The sequence below is a fragment of the Kryptolebias marmoratus genome, linkage group LG2 (genome assembly GCF_001649575.2).
Source record: "Kryptolebias marmoratus isolate JLee-2015 linkage group LG2, ASM164957v2, whole genome shotgun sequence".
Classification (NCBI taxonomy): domain Eukaryota; kingdom Metazoa; phylum Chordata; class Actinopteri; order Cyprinodontiformes; family Rivulidae; genus Kryptolebias; species Kryptolebias marmoratus.
Genome location: NC_051431.1, coordinates 9,995,491 through 10,014,526, shown reverse-complemented (window position 1 = coordinate 10,014,526; position 19,036 = coordinate 9,995,491). Strand labels below are relative to the sequence as shown.

The following is a 19,036-nucleotide window of genomic DNA, read 5'->3' as shown; positions in this document are numbered from 1 at the left end:
GAGGCCCAAACCATTTCATGACATTACTACCTGGAAGTGTAGCTTTAAAGGCCATTAAAACCACTACAGTTTTCCCAAGAACACAGGAGATACAGAGAACAAAGATAATACCAAAAGCTGTGTGCCGCAGCATGCAGGACCATTCAGAGGGAGTTCCAATGAATGTTAATGAACATAAGAAACAGAAAGTCAGAGAGAAGAGCAGCAGGAAGCTCAGCTCAGAGTTGTTGGCTCTGACAATTGGAGTTGTTCTGTGACGAAAGAAAATAGCTCCTGTTATGATGGACAGACATGCGCCAAAAACAGAGAATGCAGCCAGTATAATCGACAGGACTTCATCAAAGGAAAGAAACTCAACAGGTTTGGGGAAACAATCATTTCTTTCTGCATTAGACCAGGATTCACTGGGACATGGAAAGCAGTCAGGGGAATCTGGAAAAAAAAGTAATGATGAAGTATCATTAGCTCTGAAATTAAAAACTGCAGTTGTGCATAGAAAACATCTGATATTACCTGTTGTATTACTGATCTCTCCTTCAGGACATGGTATACAATCATAGCAGCAGATGGGTTTTCCTTTCTGCAACACTTTACGAGTTCCTGGAGGACAACTCTCAGAGCACACTGACACTGGAACCTGTTACAGACATGCAAATAAATGAAAGCTCTGTAGTTTTTGTAGCTTCTTTTCATCTGTTAATTTGGTTCTTTACTTTTGTGCCACCCTCAATCCATGTTATGTTCCTGTTGATATGAAACTCCTGGCCTTTTGGCAGTGATGCATCATAGTATCCTACTGTTACCAGCTCAATAACTCCACTCTCGGTTTTCTGCCAGTTGACCAGCTCATAAAAAGCTACAGGATCACCGTTAGCATCAAATGACACAGGATAACCATTACGGGAAAAGTTCACTTTCTTTAGTTCAGTCAAAACCTTAAGAATTAGGAGAGAATCGGAGAGGGAATTAATGTCCAGTAAAATTAATGTTTGATTCAGGTTGCAGCTTAGATAGAGCAAATAAAAAATTTTGAAATCTATTTTTTATTTTGACAAACCTGTTTGGACTCCAGTCTGAAGTATTTGTCACACCAAGTAGTAAGTTTTGTTTCCTGACACACAGCATTGTGAATAGCATGAGCTATTGCATAAACAGCCTTGTACACCATGTTAGTAATTCTTAGCTGTGATGTTTCAGTGTACGGGCTTTTAAGTATTTTTATAGCTTCAGTTCCGTCACACACTTTCGTGTGTGGATCAGCAACTAAAAAAAATATAATGATAGAGACAGATTGATCTGTCAAAGACAAATAATGCTTATAAGTGGACTTTTAAAAGCAGATTACTGTAATTCTATATTAGTTTTACGGAATTACATTTGTCTGCAGTTGTAGATATTTTATTCACACGTAGCTGCTTGAACATCATCAAAAACAACAAGGAAAAGTAAAATGCACAGCTTTGGATAACTATAATTAACTATAATTGTTATTTCTTTGTAATTCAATCATCACAAGAAACTATTTTAACAATTTACTGGGAGTTATTTAAACTCACATTCAGTTTAATAAATAAATAAATGTTCCCTTTTATGTTAAATTGACTGTTTTTTCATAAAGAACAGCTTAATCTCTGTGATTTGTGCCAAATTTGCTGCATGAATAGTTTAGATTGTTCGATTTTCCTTTTAACAATATATTTCTAACTTGTTCCCAAACAACAAATTTATTTTTCAAACCAATCTCAGTTAAAACAATGTGTACAATGTGAATTTGCAAACATGAGAACACAGCAAATTAGCTGAATTAGCATTTTTGATGTTGTGCTTTAACTAATGTATATATATATATATATATATACATATTATATACACATACATGTATAGATAGATAGATAGATAGATAGATAGATAGATAGATAGATAGATAGATAGATAGATAGATAGATAGATAGATAGATAGATAGATAGATAGATAGATAGATAGATAGATAGATAGATAGATAGATAGATAGATAGATTGATTTATTTAAAAAAAGGACAAAATTTATTTACTAAAAAAACTCACTTTTTCTCAAGCTGCAGTTGAACGCATCTTCCCAAAACTCAGTAAGCACTGTGGAGTCAGCTACTTTAGTTGGTGAGAGATCCAGCAGAAAATTTCTGAGCCCTGGTATGACAGATTGCTGAATGGCAACTCCAATGGTCCCTGCACAAAAACTAAAGCTCAAAAAGTTTGGGTCAGTTACCCAGGCCTCACTTCCTATCCACTGACGAGGTGGTGGAGGCTCACGAGCCAGCTCCTTTAACAGGACACTCATATCTCCAGAGGCTGTAAAAGCTACAACAACCAGTGCTGCTGACCTGGACAAACATTGGAATTTGTGAACTTAAATGAATCAATACAAGATATTATGTAACCTAATATTAGGACAAGCATATTAACTGTTGCTTTTGAAATAATTTGTGCATTAACATCATACAAAATCAACCAAAAAAAAAAAACATTCACACACTTTTAGAAATAACCAGTAATTTAGTTAGCTGTGCAGCATGTTTACATTAATACAAGATACACAAGGAATAATAAAAAGGTATAAACCTGCGGATAACATCAGCTACTTTCTTAATCTTGATATCTGGGTCAGTTCGAAAGAAGGATTCAGAGTACTCCACACAGATCCCCTCTCTTTGTGCTGCGTCAAGAAAAGACGCCATGCCATTATTTCCATAATCTGAGTCTGAGCGGACAGCACCAATCCAAGTCCAGCCAAAGTGTTTCACCATCTTAGCCAGAGCATCAGCTTGGAACTGATCACTGGGGATTGTTCTGAAAAACGTTGGATACTGCTGCTTATCTGACAGGCAGGCACAGGTGGCGTAATGGCTTATCTAAAGCAATTAAAATGGCATTTTTATTTTCTAAATGTAACTAAAGATCCATTGTTTATCAGCACTGTGATTTTCATTTCCAATCATTTCAGACTACTTACCAGAGGGATGTTAAAGGACCCGATTATACGTGACATGCTGATGGATGGCGTGGATCCAGAATCTCCAACAACAGCCATCACCACACTTGATTGGGAACAATTGCTGCCTTTGTAAAACACAGGGTCCTGACCATTTGTTATATGAAAAGCCACATGTGCTGACACTGGTGCTGAGACACATGAGTCATAGATCTGATATCCAAGTTTGACACCTGGCAGCAGCTCTGTGCTGTTGTTTATCTCCTCAATGGCAAAAATCATTGCTCGAGAGAAACGCAGACCCCGGGCATTAAACCTGCACACATAATAAAGGGATGTTGACATTGACATAAAACAGGAAAAGTTCACAAAAAAGTGCATACATTTGAGCAGATAAAGAAACATAATTGCTAAAAAGCTAATAATTCTGGAAGATATGCATAAGTTGCCTAACTAATGGATTTAGAAATATGAGAAGTTGCTCTAAAATTCAAGGTGAATTAAATCAATAGATTTTTTTGTTTTTTTAAATAATCACTCAATACGTTTTTGTTCTTCTTCTTATTTATAACTTGTAGCTAAATTTATTTATTTTAATTTACTTACAAAGTATGGGAATGTAAATTTCCTAAATTTTGCTCTTTGTGAGAAATGTTTTTTTTCCAACATTAAAGCAAATTTTACAACAAGTGATAAAAATTCCATTTATACACATCAAACAACCTTTTCTGCCACTTTTCCATCTTACTAACCTTCCTGTGCACTGTGGAGGCTTCGGCTTGGTGGTGTAGTTATAAATCACTGCATCCTGTGTGTAGTGTAAGGAGAAAGCACCTCCAACAACAAAGTCCCCATTCGCTGACAATGCAGGGAAACGAGGTGTACCCTGTAGAGCACATTTCATTGATGCCTCAAGATTCACACCAGCACCAGTAAGAGAATCTGTAGACTGGATATTTTGTTTCAGACCATTTTCAGACCCACCCAAAGCAGCAACTGACATCAGCTCCGACAAACTCAAGGCTAATCTCAAACCTATAAAAATAGCCCAGTTCTCCATTCCTCGTGTGTCTGTATTTGACTGTAAGAGTGCTTTTACCTGTTTATAAACCTCATATATCGTTTACGTCAGTAGTTGTTCCCTCCTTCATGCAATTTCCTATTGGACTTTGTGCATAATTTTAATTTGCTTTGCATCTTTTTCCTATTTTTTTCTCTTTTTTTCATCCTATTTTAAATTTACCATTTTGCGAATCAGAGATTATCCCCCAGATTTTACATTTTATAGCATTTTTTTAATGTAATGTCATATACCAGACTTACATTCCCACTCCTAAGAAAGTATATTAAAAGTAACTGGATTTTTTTTTAATGCTTGAAGATATTTTGTTTGTGATTTGAGGAGCTTTTTCAATTCTAAACTGAACTGTAGGGAGTAAAACTTTTTAAACTGCTGTAAGGCTATTCATCTTGGGAGCTCACAGGTAAATCCCTGCAACATTCGTCATTCTTGAGGATTGTCAATAAAAATGAACATGCTCAAACACAAAGTGATCTAACAGTGGACTTGGTGTCAAGCCACCTCAAGTAATGGCTATGTAAAAGCACTAGCTGAGTGTCAGAACATCAAAGATTAAGATGTTAGTATAGAGAAATGGGTTAAATTTCACCATTATGATGTAAAACTATTGGATTTGTTTAGTTGCAATGATTTCTAGGCAAATGTTTCACACCAAATAGACTGAATAATTATTTTAGATTATTCATCAGTATGAAATACAGTGTCTTCTCAGATAAAATAGTCACACTTGTGTAAGAATCTGATAATGAAATAGATTAAAATATGGTGTTTGCAAACATTTAAGAACAACTTTAAGGGTTGCCACTTACAGCACATAAAAATTGTACAACAATTCACAATTTAATTGGGTTTGGGTTGAAATAGAAATGGTAAACAGGGAGATGGTAAATAGAAATGTTTAAAAAGGATGTCAGAACAGTTTGCTGAACCTGTATATGTCACTTTATTGATTTTATTTGTTTGACACCAAAAAAAGTTGACAAACAAAACAAAGGAAAAGCAAGACTACAAAGTTGAATATATACAACAAAGAAAAATATAAGTATTCAAACTATTAGTTCAATAGGATCAAGTTTGATAAAAGTTGGAATTAAAAAATTATCTCGGCATGAATGGGAAGAGTTTAGGCAGTATTATGTTTACCATCATGTCATAGTAATCTTAAGAGCTACTTTCCAAATATCTGACAATTCATTAAATTAATTTTTGTTCATTAAATATTTCTTGGAGTTCTTCTCTGGCTGAAATAATATGATGAAACACTTTGGTGCAAATATACACAGGATCAGTCCAAAACTGGAGGCCAGGATGGCAAATATCTCCACAGCCACAGTAAATTTACCAGGAGAGCTGAAATACGCTGGGATGAAGGTGATCCACACTGCACAGAATATCAGCATGCTGAAGGTTATCAGCTTGGCTTCATTAAAATTATCAGGTAGTTTACGTGCTAGAACAGCTAACACAAAACAAAAAACAGCCAGCAGGCCAATGTACCCGAGCACAGCCCAGAACCCAACAGCAGAACCTAATGCACATTCCAGGATGATCTTCTCCTTGTATGTGGTCAGATTTTTCACTGGAAAAGGAGGGCTGAGAACCAACCAAACAGTACAAATTAAAACTTGAATAAATGTGAAAAACACAACAGTAATTCTCTGTTGTGGAGGCCCAAACCATTTCATGACATTACTACCTGGAAGTGTAGCTTTAAAGGCCATTAAAACCACTACAGTTTTCCCAAGAACACAGGAGATACAGAGAACAAAGATGATACCAAAAGCTGTGTGCCGCAGCATGCAGGACCATTCAGAGGGAGCTCCAATGAATGTTAATGAACATAAAAAACACAGAGTCAGAGAGAAGAGCAGCAGGAAGCTCAGCTCAGAGTTGTTGGCTCTGACAATTGGAGTCGCTCTGTGACGAAAGAAAATAGCGCCTGTTATGATGGCCAGACAGGACCCAATAACAGAGAATGTAGCCAGGATGATTGCCAGGACTTCATCAAAGGAAAGAAACTCAACAGGTTTAGGAAAACAAACATCTCTTTCTGCATTAGGCCAGAATTCACTGGAACATGGGAAGCAATCAGGAGAATCTAAGGAAATGAAAAAGAGCTGTTAGCACCCAAATATGTCATAAGGCAGATGTGGATGGAAAACAGTAAAATGGTTGTTAGCACTCAAATGATGTCATGTTTTATTCACAAGTTGAAGACATTTTATGTTACCTGTCATATTACTGATCTCTCCTTCAGGACATGGTATACAATCATAGCAGCAGATGGGTTTTCCTTTCTGCAACACTTTACGAGTTCCTGGAGGACAACTCTCAGAGCACACTGACACTGGAACCTGTTACAGACATGCAAATAAATGAAAGCTCTGTAGTTTTTGTAGCTTCTTTTCATCTGTTAATTTGGTTCTTTACTTTTGTGCCACCCTCAATCCATGTTATGTTCCTGTTGATATGAAACTCTTGGCCTTTTGGCAGTGATGCGTCATAGTATCCTACTGTTACCAGCTCAATAATTTCACTTTCACTCTTCTGCCAGTTCACCAGCTCATAAAAAGCCACAGGATCCCCATTAGCATCAAATGACACAGGATAACCATTACGGGAAAAGTTGACTTTCTTTAATTCAGTGAAAACCTGGGAAGTAAGAAAAAAAAGTACTTGTTTGTTTTGTGGTGGGTGGGTGGTTGGGTGTATGTGTAGGGGGGCAACATTAGCTAGTATAATCATGTATTAGGTCTGGAATTCACTTTTTATTTTAACTGACCTGTTTGGTTTCAAGTCTGATGTGTTTGTCACACTGAGTGGTGTGATTTGTTTTCTGACACACAGCATTGTGAATGGCATGAGCTACTGCATAAACAGCCTTGTACACCATGTTTGCAGCTCTTAACTGAGATGTTTCAGTGTACGGGTTTTTAAGTGTTTTTATATCTTCAGTTCCATCACACACTCTTTTGTCAAGGTTGTTACCTATCAAGAAATAAAACCAAAACAGATTGTTTGATCTGTTAAAGAAAAACAATACATTTTAATTTATTTAATTTCTGATCAGTTAACAGCTAAAGTCTTTCAAATGCATGTAGCTGCTTAACCCAACATGTACACAAAAATAGCATAATTGTGGTTAACTATGAAATGGTTCAGTCCTTGTCAAATCATCCAAGGTTTACTGTTCACTTTTACAAAAAATTCAAAGATTTTAATCTATTACTGACATTTCTGGCTAAGTGCAGTACAAATGTCTTCCATTTTGTCCACAAACAATATGTATCTGGTCCACAGAATTCTGCTCTGTACCACCTTTGAAAAGACCATGTTGTCTTTGCTCATTATTAAAAAAACTAGAAATAGGTCTGGTCCCAAAACTACTGTGGAATTTTTAAATAGCATAAAACACAAAACAACTAGAAAAACTTTTGTTTGGGATCAATTAAAAAAAAATCAACAAACAAAAAAACAAAAAACTTCTCACTCGTTTTCAAGCTGCAGTTGAATGCATCCTCCCAGAACTCAGTAAGCACTGAAGAGGCAGCTAGTTCAGTGGGAGAGAGATCCAACAGAAAGTCTCTCAGACCTGGGATAACAGATTGTTGAATGGCAACTCCGATGGCCCCTGCACAGAAACTGAAGCTCAGCAAGAGTGGGTCAGTTATCCAGCCCTCACTTCCTATCCACTGACGAGGTGGTGATGGAGCCGAAGCCAATTCTTCTAGAAGGACACTCATATCTCCAGAGGCTGTAAAAGCCACAATAACCATTGCTGTTGACCTGCAGAGACAATGGAATGAATTGACAATTTTTTTCTGTACCTATTTTAAACAAACAGTACGTATTTTGTGAAACCTATTGTTATAAAAAGTGTTAAAGCTGAATGAATGCTGGATATCTGTGCTTAGATTAAACATTTTTAAACACTGCAAAAACATAACACAATAAATCAATTAAATTTTCCATACTAAATTTCAATATTCTATTTGAGGAAGGAATTTAAAGTCTGCAGTGCAGAAGTTTCTCATCAATAGAAAATACACAAGCAAAAATAAAGGCAGAAACCTGCGGATAACATTGGCTATTCTCTGGATCTTGCTGCGTGGGTCAGTCCGAAAAAAAGCTTCTGAGTACTCCACACAGATCCCTTCTCTTTTTGCTGCATCAAGAAAAGACGCCATGCCATTATTTCCATAATCTGAGTCAGAACGAACAGCTCCTATCCAAGTCCAGCCGAAGTGTTTCACCAGCTTGGCCAGAGCATCAGCTTGGAACTGATCACTGGGAATTGTTCTGAAAAACGTTGGGTACTGCTGCTTATCTGACAGGCAGGCACAAGTGGCAAATGGGCTCACCTCAAGGAAAATGACAAAAATAACAATAACATTATTATTACAAGAAAATAATGTAAACATCCACAAGTATAAATCAAGCTTGCACTTTGCAATAAATGTATACTAGATTTATTACCAGAGGGACATTGAAGGACCCAATGATGCGTGATATGCTGATTGATGGCGTAGATCCAGAGTCCCCAATAACAGCCATCACCATACCATAGTGGGAACAATTGTTGTCTTTGTAAAACACAGGGTCCTGGCCATTTGACAGTTGAAACGCCACATGCACAGCCACAGGCACTGAGACACATGAATCATAGATCTGATATCCAAGTTTGATGCCTGGCAGCAGCTCTGTGCTGTTGTTTATCTCCTCGATGGCAAAGATCATTGTTCGAAAGAACCGCAAAACCCGTGAATTTAAGCTGCACAAAATCAATTAGGTGAGTGCTGACATTCATACAAAGTAAGAAAAAACTCACTTTAAACAACTAAAAGACAATTAAGAACACAAACATAAAAAAGAAAAGAAAAAAAACAAAAGTCATCGTTTGCCACACTTACCCACTGATTTTGCAATTCATTTGTAAACCAACATTCTCATTATTCTACTTAGAATATTTTGAAACATAAAATAAGATTTTAGCTCAAAGTATGAAATGATTAAAATATACTAACACCTTTTCTTTATAATCAGATCAAGAACTTTTTTATTTTCTTTTGATAATTCATAAATCTGTACCTAAACTCAACATTTGTTTCAGGTAATAAAACAGAACAAAACTAGGGAATGCATACATCTGGAATTAAGCTAATTTTGAAACACATTAAAAGCAATATTATTAACCTTCCAAATGTTAACAAACTTTCTCGCAAATTACACAATTTTCATATGTACACATTTAACATCCTTTTCCATTCTTTACCCTCCCTTTCTTTTCTTTTTTCCTCCTACTAACCTCCCTGTGCATCTTGGAGGTTCAGGCTTGGTGGTGTAGTTATAAATCACTGTGTAAAGTTTGTGATGAATAGAAAAAACACCTCCAATAACAAAGTCCCCATCCTCTGACAATGCAGGTAAACGAGTCGTACCCTGCAGAGCACATTTCATCATTGAAGCCTCAGTACTGACACCAGCACCAGTCAGAGCATCAATAGGCTCAGCCTCTTGTTTCAGTCCATTTACAGAGCCACCAAAGTCGACTGCTGACATCAGCTCCAATAAACTCACTGCTAATTTCAAACCAATAAAGACTGTCCAGATCTCCATTTCTCAACTGTGTGCACTTGAGTGTGTGTTTACTTGTTTTTGTACTTTTCTGTTATGTCATGTGATCATTCATCACAAAAAAACACCCTCCACTCAGTGACTGTGATTTGTGTTTTTGACTGAATCTTCTCCACTGTTTCTTTGTTCATGTTTTTAATTGCCTTTTGTGCATTAGAGGATTTTTTTCAATTTTGAAAAATTGTTACAACTTCTTTTTTTTTTTTTTTTTAATATAACTCATGTATATGCCTTTGTTGCCTCTCTATAAATGTTGAATTCTGGTTATCATGAAGCACTAAGGTTCATAACAGGTTGACAAACCCTCAGTCATCACTGCACACCGTACTCTCTGGTCATTTTGTCTATAGACAAACTACTGATTTAGCAAAATTTCATTCATGAATCCATGCATGACATTCTTCCAACATATATGTCTGTGTTAAAAATTAGATAGAGCCCATGCTCACTGTCCATCATTACTTTTGCCATTTCCTTTGTACATTAAGAGTACCAAGCATTAAATAAGCATTAAGCATTAAATAAGTTACAATAGGACCTGAACCTACACAACTTTATTTCAGTAAATAATTTTAAGCTTATGTTAGGGACAATGGATGAAGTATCTTGGAAAAGTTGTTCTTGTATTTTTATGTTTTTACTTTTTAGTATTTTATTTTTATTTTTCTGTTTTTTTCACATCAAAATGTATTATCACAGTACATACTAAAACAAGAATAAAAAAATAATAACATGCTTTTCAATTATTATATCAGTACATTGTTATTGGGAGTGCTCATTTTTAACAGCACTCTCTTTAGAATTAGATCCCAGAGAGTGGGACCTCAAGTAATCTCAGTCAAATTACCTTTATAAATATTTTTTTTAAAAAAGCTACATCCCAGACGAAGTGTACAATTGCATTTGTTCTTGGTTTTCTGAATGAATATTATATTTTATTAATTTGCATCTTATAAACATACAACAGGGTGCCAGTGGAGGAGCTGGTACAGGACATGTATGCGGGCAGCAGGACAGTGGTCACGTGCACTGTAGAAGTGACAGATAGCTTCAGTGTGGAGTTGGGACTGCATCAAGGATCAATTCTGAGCCACTTCTTGTTTGCTCTGGTGATGGACAGACTAACAGATGAGGTCAGGCTGGAAGCCTCATGTACTATGATGTTTGCAGATGACATTGTGATCTGTGGTAAGAACAAGGAACAGGGGAAGGCCAAAAAGAAAATATATGGATGCAGTTAGAGAGGATGTGGAAGTAGTTGGAGTGAGGAGAGAGGACACAGAAGACAAAGTTAGATGAAGAAGGATGACTCGCTGTGGTGAGCCTTGAAAAGGGAACAGCTGATAGAAAAAAAAGAAGAAATACAATTTTGTGTAATTGTTAATGATTCAGAACAATTTCCTTTTTAACGCTATTTATTTGAACAAATTATGGATGAATTAGATTGTATTTGATTATTTTTTTGCTAAATACAATTGTACTTATTTGCACTTTAAGTTTGAGTTCAACTTTTTTCCCCCCTTGACCTTATGGAGGGTTTTTTTCCCCCCTTGACCTTATGGAGGTACTCTGTGATCTTGACGAATGGCCTGTTGAGACCACTGGTAGAGGAAAATTATACAAGAAGAACAAAGAAACCAGGGCACCTTCCTGTAGTTCTGTGAAAGCAAAATCTAAAATGTGGAAGGAGTTCAGAGAAGCCAAAAAGAAAGGTTTTTCTGTTGGTCAATCCAAAAAAAGGTTAAAACCAAAAACAACTGGACTTCTATTCTGTAGCTGAAGACGTTTCGCTTCTCATCCAAGGAGCTTTCTCAATTCAAAAAGCAGAGGGTGTGGAGTTTGAGCTTTTAAAGTTGAGATGTTCTGTAAACTGGATCCACATGCAGATTGCCCTCACTCCCCTAACAATAGAGGCTCTTTAGGGTCCTTGTTTGCCTGACTTACTGATGGGCCACTCTGGTCACATGAATGCAGGTGTTAATTGGTGTGAATTACCATGAGATTTACCATGTCCTGGATGACTAAGAATCTACACCAGCATATTTTCTGTTGGTCCCAAGAAAATTCTTATCCTTCCCAGTGGACAAACTCCTTGGTTTCCAAACCATCAAGAAAGTACAGAAAATAAGACTAGCTGCTTTATTTATTAATTCGTTTTCTATATTTGCTATGTCCTGAATGATTGAGAATCTACAGCAGCCTGTAGGCATGCATGTTTTTTGTTGTATTGTTTACAAAAATTTAAACAACAAAACTTTCTGCAAGAAACGTAAGCTGTGTATGTGTGAGCAACAATACTGTAACTACCATCTTGTCATAGATGTGTTGACATTGACATTTTGAAACCACTGATAGTTTACACTGTATAAGTATGAAACTGGGGGTCAGAATGGCAACTATTTCCACATGTACAGCTCTTCAACTTTGAGTCATTTGTATGTCTAAATTCATTGTTTTTACTTGAAGAACATTTGTGATGAGCTGATGGGGACTTATATTACAACTAGAAATATGTCTAAAAGAACTGTCAAATGTTTTACATCTTTCAGGAGCCATTTTTATGTGAACAGCCTTAGTGCACTAAGTGATTGAAAATTATTCTTCTATACAAATTTCTGATTTGACTTTTTCGTAAAAAAATATTTTGAAGAAAACTCATTCAAAATGTTGAGATAGCATGCAGAACAGTGCCCTAAACCTTTGCCTTTTAACATATTTTCGGGTTTTTTTGTTCACAAAAAAAAATCTAGTATTAACACTAACACAAACAATGGACATTGAGTTGCAGTTTTGACCAATGCTGTTTATTTAATTTTTTTACAAAGATGCAGACAATACAAATGATTCTGATACAAATCTTACTCTGTAATTTCTCCAAGTAAATGTTTTCTGGATAAACAGATTTTCATTAGATTAGCTTCTTAAAACGTGTAAAAATTTGACTTTGCCACAAAAAAGAGCTCCCTACAAAGACCAAAAATCCTATCTCTGACATCTCTAAATTCTAGATCCTGTGACAACTTATGTTCAATTTTTGTTCATCAAATATTTCTTGGTGTTTTTCTCTGGCTGAAATAATATGATAAAACACTTTGGAGCAAATATACACAGTATCAGTCCAAAACTGGAGGCCAGGATGGCAAATATCTCCACAGCCACAGTAAATTTTCCAGGAGAGCTGACATATGCTGGGATGAAGGTGAGCCACACTGCACAGAATATCAGCATGCTGAAGGTTATCAGTTTGGCCTCATTAAAATTGTCAGGTAGTTTTCGAGCTAGTACAGCTAACACAAAACAAAAAACAGCCAGCAGGCCAATGTACCCGAGCACAGCCCAGAACCAAACAGCAGAGCCTAATGCACATTCCAGGATGATCTTCTCCTTGTATGTGGTCAGATTTTTCATTGGGAAAGGAGGGCTAAGAACTAACCAAACAGTACAGATTAAAACTTGAATAAAGGTGAAAGACACAACAGTCATTCTTTGTTGTGAAGGCCCAAACCATTTCATGGCATTACTACCTGGAAGTGTAGCTTTAAAGGCCATTAAAACCACTACAGTTTTCCCAAGAACACAGGAAATACAGAGAACAAAGGTGATACCAAAAGCTGTGTGCCGCAGCATGCAGGACCATTCAGAGGGAGCTCCGATGAATGTTAACGAACATAAAAAACACAGAGTCAGAGAGAAGAGCAGCAGGAAGCTCAGCTCAGAGTTGTTGGCTCTGACAATTGGAGTAGTTCGATGATAAAAGAAAATAAGTGCTGTTATGATGGCCAGACAGGTGCCAATAACAGAGAATGTAGCCAGTATTATTGCCAAGATTTCATTGAAGGAAAGAAACTCCACAGGTTTGGGGAAACAATCATTTCTTTCTGCATTAGGCCAGAATTCACTGGGACATGGGAAGCAATCAGGAGAATCTAAAACAACAAGAAAGAAAAACAGTTTTTAGCATTCAAAACATTATTAAAATTTGTATATGCGCATTAAGAAAATTTAAAGTTAGTTACCTGTTTCATTACTGATCTCTGCTTTAGGACATGGTATACAATCATAGCAGCAGATGGGTTTTCCTTTCTGCAACACTTTACGAGTTCCTGGAGGACAACTCTCAGAGCACACTGACACTGGTACCTGTCATAGAGACAGTCAAATTAAAATTCAGTAGTTTTTGCAAAACAGCTACAACTAGATAATTTTCAAATCTATGAACTGTTATATTCTAGTCATTAGGTTCATTACTTGTGTGCCACCTTCCACCCAGGATATGTTCCTGTTGATATAAAACTCCTGTCCTTTTGGCAGCGATGCATCATAGTATCCTACTGTTACCAGCTCAATAAGCCCACTCTCACTTTTCTGCCAGTTCACCAGTTCATAAAAAGCCACAGGATCCCCATTATCATCAAATGATAAAGGATAACCATTGCGGGAAAACTTGGTGTTTTTTAAAGCAGTAAAGACCTGTAAAATATTTATTTAAAAGTGAAGCATAATATAATTTAAATTGCAATAATAACATTTAAATAAAATTACAAGATTCGATTGCTGACAATTTCTTGATTTTTTTTATTTTCAGTTGACCTGTTTTGGCTCCCGTCTGATGTGTTTGTCACATTGAGAGGTGAAAGTTGTTTCCTGACATACTGTATTGTGAATGGCATGAGCTATTGCATACACAGCCTTGTACACCATGTTAGTAATTCTTAGCTGAGATGTTTCAGTGTATGGACTTTTAAGTGTTTTTATATTTTGAGTTCCATCACACAGTCTCTTGTTTGACTCAGCATCTACAGAAAGATAAAGACAGACAAACTGCTTTAGCTGTCAAAAAAAACTTACTGCTTTGATTTCATGTACGCAAAAATTTAAATTTACACAAAACAGTCAACAGTTCAAACTAATAATTGATTGATTTTATATGCAGAGCCAGCAACAACAACATTGCAAAAAAATGCAGCATGTGTCCATCTTCAATCCTAAAATAAATACAAATGTCTTCTAACTAAACAGCAGTATCTTTTTTAAAGTCAAGTCTAGTTTATTTGTATAGCACATTTCAGCAACAAGGCAGTTTAAAGTGCTTTATGTCATAAAAACAACCTACATTCACCAAATGAGATACCGGTACACATCAGATATGTTGGTCAATATTCCATTTATTATGGTTCAAAAGCAACTCTAAACCGGTGGATTTTAGCCTTGATTTAAAGGAACTCAGTGTTTCAGCTGTTTTGCAGTTTTCTGGAAGTTTGATCCAGATTTGTGGTGCATAGAAGCTGAATGCTGCTTCTCCATGTTTGGTTCTGGTTCTGGGGATGCAGAGTAGATCAGAACCAGAAGACCTGAGTGATCTGGAAGGTTGATACAACAGCAGATCTCTAATGAATTGTGGTGCTAAGTCATTCAGTGATTTATAAACTAGCAAAAGTATTTTAAAGTCTATTCTCAAAGCCACAGGAAGCCAGTGTAAGGATTTAAGAACTAGTGTGATGTGCTCTATCTTCCTGGTTTTAGTGAGAACATGAGCAGCAGAGTTCTAGATCAGCTGCAGCTGTCTGATTGATTTTGAGGCGGACCAGTGAAGACACTGTTTCTTTTATTCATACTTTAACTTCTTACTTTCTGTGAATGTGCAGTTGAATGCATCCTCCCAGAACTCAGTAAGCACTGAGGAGGCAGCTACTTCGGTGGGAGACAGATCCAACAGAAAGTCTCTCAGCCCTGGAATGACAGATTGCTGAATAGCAACTCCAATGGCCCCTGCACAGAAACTGAAACTCATCAAGAGTGGGTCAGTTATCCAGCTTTCACTTCCTATCCACTGACGAGGTGGTGAAGGCTCCTGAGCCAGCTCCTCTAACAAGAACCTCATATCTCCGAAAGCAGTAAAAGCTACAACAACAAGCGCTGTTGACCTGCAGACATAACAGAATATATCAAAAAACTAATCTTTACCACATTTGAAACACATTATATAATGTGTAACCTATTTCGAAGATGATAATTAGTGCTGGGTATTTGTGCTTCGATATAAATGTTCTAAAAAAATTAACATGAATTCTTAGTCAGATAAAAAGATATATCTAAAAATATATTATATTTTTTATCGTTTTTAGTAGTGGTAGTAGTAGTAGTAGTATTTTCTTTCAAAATACTTTTTCCAACAAATTAAATATTAGGAAAAATATACAAATGAAAAAATCAATCACGTACAAACCTGCGGATAACATCAGCTACTTTCTGTATTTTGCTTTGAGAGTCGGTTCGATAGAAGGATTCAGAGTACTCCACACAGATCCCCTCTTTCTGTGCTGCATCAAGAAAAGATGCCATGCCATAATTTCCATAATCTGAGTCTGAGCGAACAGCACCGATCCAAGTCCAGCCAAAGTGTTTCACCATCTTGGCCAGAGCATCAGCTTGGAACTGATCACTGGGAATTGTTCTGAAAAACGTTGGGTACTGCTGCTTATCTGACAGACAGGCACAAGTGGCAAAGTGGCTAACCTATAAAACAAAAAAAAGGACTACATGGTTTTCTAAGATGAAGATTAAGTCTGTAAACAACAGCACAGGCTTTGCTTTTTTCAGTTTGCACAAAATGCAGAGTACTTACCTGAGGAATGTTGAAGGGTCCAATGATGCGTGCCATACTGATCGATGGCGTAGATCCAGAGTCTCCAACAACAGCCATTACTGTCCCAGCACGGGAACAATTGCTGTCTTTGAGAAAAACACTTTCCTGACCATTTGTTAACTGAAATGCTACATGGGCTGCTACAAGCCCTGAAGCACAAGTATCATAGATCTGATATCCAAGTTTGATGCCTGGCAGAAGCTCTGTGCTGTTGTTTATCTCCTCAATAGCAAAGATCATTGTTCGAGAGAAGTGCAGTTCCCGAGCATTAATGCTGCACACAATTAATAAGGAGAGCTCTTTTGTTTACATAGAATTGGCGAAAAAAACTTAACTATTACATACAAACAAAATATAAAATTCTGCTATTAGAAATCAAATCATATTTCAAAAGAAGTGAAAAATAAATGTTAACCTTTTTTAAACATAAATCAAAATGCATTCATGTTCATTATACATAAATCTGTTGACGTAATAAACAACATTGAAATGTCTTCTAATTGTAAAACAACGGTTTAAAATGTAAGTTATGTTGTTGTTTGTTTCTTTCTCACATCACAGCAAAAGAAGCAAAGCACTTGATTTTATTTCATATACAGCTAACATCCATCTCTACAGTTTCTCCTTCTTACCTTCCTGTGCATCTTGCAGGTTCAGGCTTGGTGGTGTAGTTATTAAGTACTGTTTGAACTTTGAAATTAATGAAAAAAGCACCTGCAATAACAAAGTCACCATCCATTGAGAATGCAGGCAAACGGGGAGTACCCTGCAGGGTACATTTCATCAATGGAGCCTCAGTACTGACTCCAGCACCAGTCAGATCATCTATAGACTCTGTTCTTTGTTTCACATCATTCATAGTACCATCCAACACAACAACTTCAATCAGCCCGAACAAACTCACTAATCTCAGACCAATAAAGAGAGTCCTGATCTCCATTCTTCAAGTGTCTTGAAATGGGTGTATGTGTGTTTTTACTGATTTATAAAGTTCTGTTGTACGTCAGGTGGTTTTTCAGTGGTAAACAAGATGCCCTCATCTACATCTTTTAATTAGTCCATGTGGACATAATTTACACTGTTAACTAAATTTAGTCTTTTTTATGGTTTGTCAAAATTTCAGAAAGTCATCTTTAGAGAAACCCCCGCGACCCGGAATGGAGAACAGGGTAAAGAAAATGGATGCATGGATCTTTAGAGAAACATCTACACCTGATTACCTTTTGAAGTCTCTCTGATACTAGATGCCCACCACAGTTACGCTATCAAACACAAAATTAGCAATAACTCTGCCATTTTTAAAGATACGGATCTAAACTTTTGTGTGATAGTAGATATACTGTGACTGGTAACAGATCCCTTAGGTTTTTGTTTGAAATGTTCCTATAAATTGTTAAAAAATAATCTCTGTCAGCAAAGTATGTTGAAAACCACTGGACCGATTTGAATGAAAATCTCAGAAAGTAATCAATGGAGGCATGTCTACAACTGATTAACTTGTGGACTCATTCTGATTCAAGATGGCTGCCACAGCTATTTTAGAAAGCACAAAAGCAGCTATTACTCAGTCATTTTTACAGTTAATGAGCTCAAATTTGTTGTGACAGTAGCTTTGAGTGATCCCTAAGACATACTGTGACTGCTAACATATTTCTCAGTTTTTTTGTTTGAAATATGGCTATAAAAAGTTTGGAATAATGTATGTTAGCAAACTATCTCAAAAGCCACTCGGCAGATTTGAAAAAAAAAACTCTCAGAAAGTTATCATTAAATGTATATCAACAGCTGTGTTAGTAACTGTCAATGATCTTTAAAACATACTGGGACTGCTAACATTTCCCTCAGTTTTTTATTTGAAACATTGCTATAAACTGTTAGGAATGTTATCAAAGTATTGAGGTATTTACCTTTACCTCCCCGAGTTGGTTGTTGGGAAAGACCTGTAGGAGACGTTACCTTAAAGTTTAACACATTTATTCACACACCATTAGTCAATATTCATACAATCATAAAACCAGATGCATCTGGGACACAGTCAATGGGAATGAGATACACATTACCTTGAAAACTAGTCAAGCCCTCACCCCAGGATTGTCTGAAGAGAGAGAAGATGTTTTTCTGGTATTACTACTTGACCCCCCTTCCTCCAGAGGGTAGGTCACTGCCTCCCTTCTCTGGAGGTCAAAGGTCCCTTTCTCTCTCTCTCTCTCTCTCTCTCTCTCTAGAGAAACTAAACAACTACTTGTTAAAGCTTATAAAATGGTGGCTAAATATAAAATGATGATAAACAAAAGTCAGAGAGAGATATAATAATCAAACCACTCCTAATACTAAATTAAAGTAACACTATTAATGCTAAATAAACCATGAGAGAGTAAATGCAAAGCCTTCTATTCCACAGTATCTCATGAACCACTGAGAAGATTTTGGTGAAACTTTTTGAAAGTAATTATTATATATACATCTACATTTGGTTAACCTACAGGTGCTGGTCATAAAATTAGAATATCATGAAAAAGTAGATTGATTTCAGTAATTCCATTTAAAAAGTGAAACTTGTATATTATATTCATACATTACATACAAACTCATATATTTCAAATTTTTATTTCATTTAATTTTGATGATTACAAATGACAACAAATGAAAATCTCAAATTCATCATATCAGAAAATTAGAATCTTGTGAAAAGGTTCAAAATTGATG

General features: G+C 36.3%; 3 protein-coding genes across 3 annotated transcripts in view; all 3 read right to left on the bottom strand.

The window, feature by feature from the left end:
* LOC108240866 (extracellular calcium-sensing receptor-like) overlaps positions 1-3,873 on the bottom strand; it is a 4,991-nt gene extending 1,118 nt beyond the window's left edge. Inside the window, exons 1-7 of the mRNA XM_017424662.1 lie at positions 3,722-3,873; positions 2,991-3,285; positions 2,600-2,889; positions 2,247-2,361; positions 714-935; positions 514-637; positions 6-432 (exon numbers count right to left, since the gene is read on the bottom strand). Coding sequence (XP_017280151.1) covers positions 6-432; positions 514-637; positions 714-935; positions 2,247-2,361; positions 2,600-2,889; positions 2,991-3,285; positions 3,722-3,873 — 1,625 coding nt within the window. The remainder of the gene's footprint in view (positions 1-5; positions 433-513; positions 638-713; positions 936-2,246; positions 2,362-2,599; positions 2,890-2,990; positions 3,286-3,721) is intronic.
* A 1,285-nt stretch (positions 3,874-5,158) lies between these two features.
* On the bottom strand, positions 5,159-9,801 carry LOC108240902 (extracellular calcium-sensing receptor-like). The gene is made up of 8 exons (XM_017424699.3): positions 9,356-9,801; positions 8,527-8,821; positions 8,122-8,411; positions 7,541-7,836; positions 6,833-7,038; positions 6,481-6,702; positions 6,281-6,404; positions 5,159-6,148 (listed from the first exon to the last, which is right to left on the bottom strand). The coding sequence occupies exons 1-8, from the start codon at positions 9,664-9,666 to the stop codon at positions 5,250-5,252; spliced, it is 2,643 nt and encodes an 880-aa protein (XP_017280188.2). The 5' UTR covers positions 9,667-9,801; the 3' UTR covers positions 5,159-5,249.
* Positions 9,802-12,535: 2,734 nt separating this feature from the next.
* LOC108240865 (extracellular calcium-sensing receptor-like) lies at positions 12,536-16,597 on the bottom strand. The gene is made up of 7 exons (XM_017424661.3): positions 16,310-16,597; positions 15,911-16,200; positions 15,313-15,608; positions 14,275-14,480; positions 13,933-14,154; positions 13,701-13,824; positions 12,536-13,610 (listed from the first exon to the last, which is right to left on the bottom strand). Exons 1-7 carry the CDS (start codon positions 16,568-16,570, stop codon positions 12,712-12,714), a joined length of 2,298 nt encoding a protein of 765 aa, XP_017280150.3. The 5' UTR covers positions 16,571-16,597; the 3' UTR covers positions 12,536-12,711.
* Between the last annotated feature and the right edge of the window lie 2,439 nt (positions 16,598-19,036).

Excerpts from the sequence above, each read along its gene's own strand:
- LOC108240902 (XM_017424699.3), bottom strand. The coding sequence starts at position 9,666 with ATGGAGATCTGGACAGTCTTTATTGGTTTGAAATTAGCAGTGAGTTTA. Across the intron at positions 7,039-7,540 it reads CAACTGCAGCTTGAAAACGA|GTAACAACCTTGACAAAAGA; the intron begins GTGAGAAGTTTT and ends ATTTCTTGATAG. Across the intron at positions 6,703-6,832 it reads TCAGACTTGAAACCAAACAG|GTTTTCACTGAATTAAAGAA; the intron begins GTCAGTTAAAAT and ends CTTACTTCCCAG.
- LOC108240865 (XM_017424661.3), bottom strand. The coding sequence starts at position 16,570 with ATGATCTTTGCTATTGAGGAGATAAACAACAGCACAGAGCTTCTGCCA. Across the intron at positions 16,201-16,309 it reads GACCCTTCAACATTCCTCAG|GTTAGCCACTTTGCCACTTG; the intron begins GTAAGTACTCTG and ends TTTGTTTTATAG. Across the intron at positions 14,155-14,274 it reads TCAGACGGGAGCCAAAACAG|GTCTTTACTGCTTTAAAAAA; the intron begins GTCAACTGAAAA and ends AATATTTTACAG.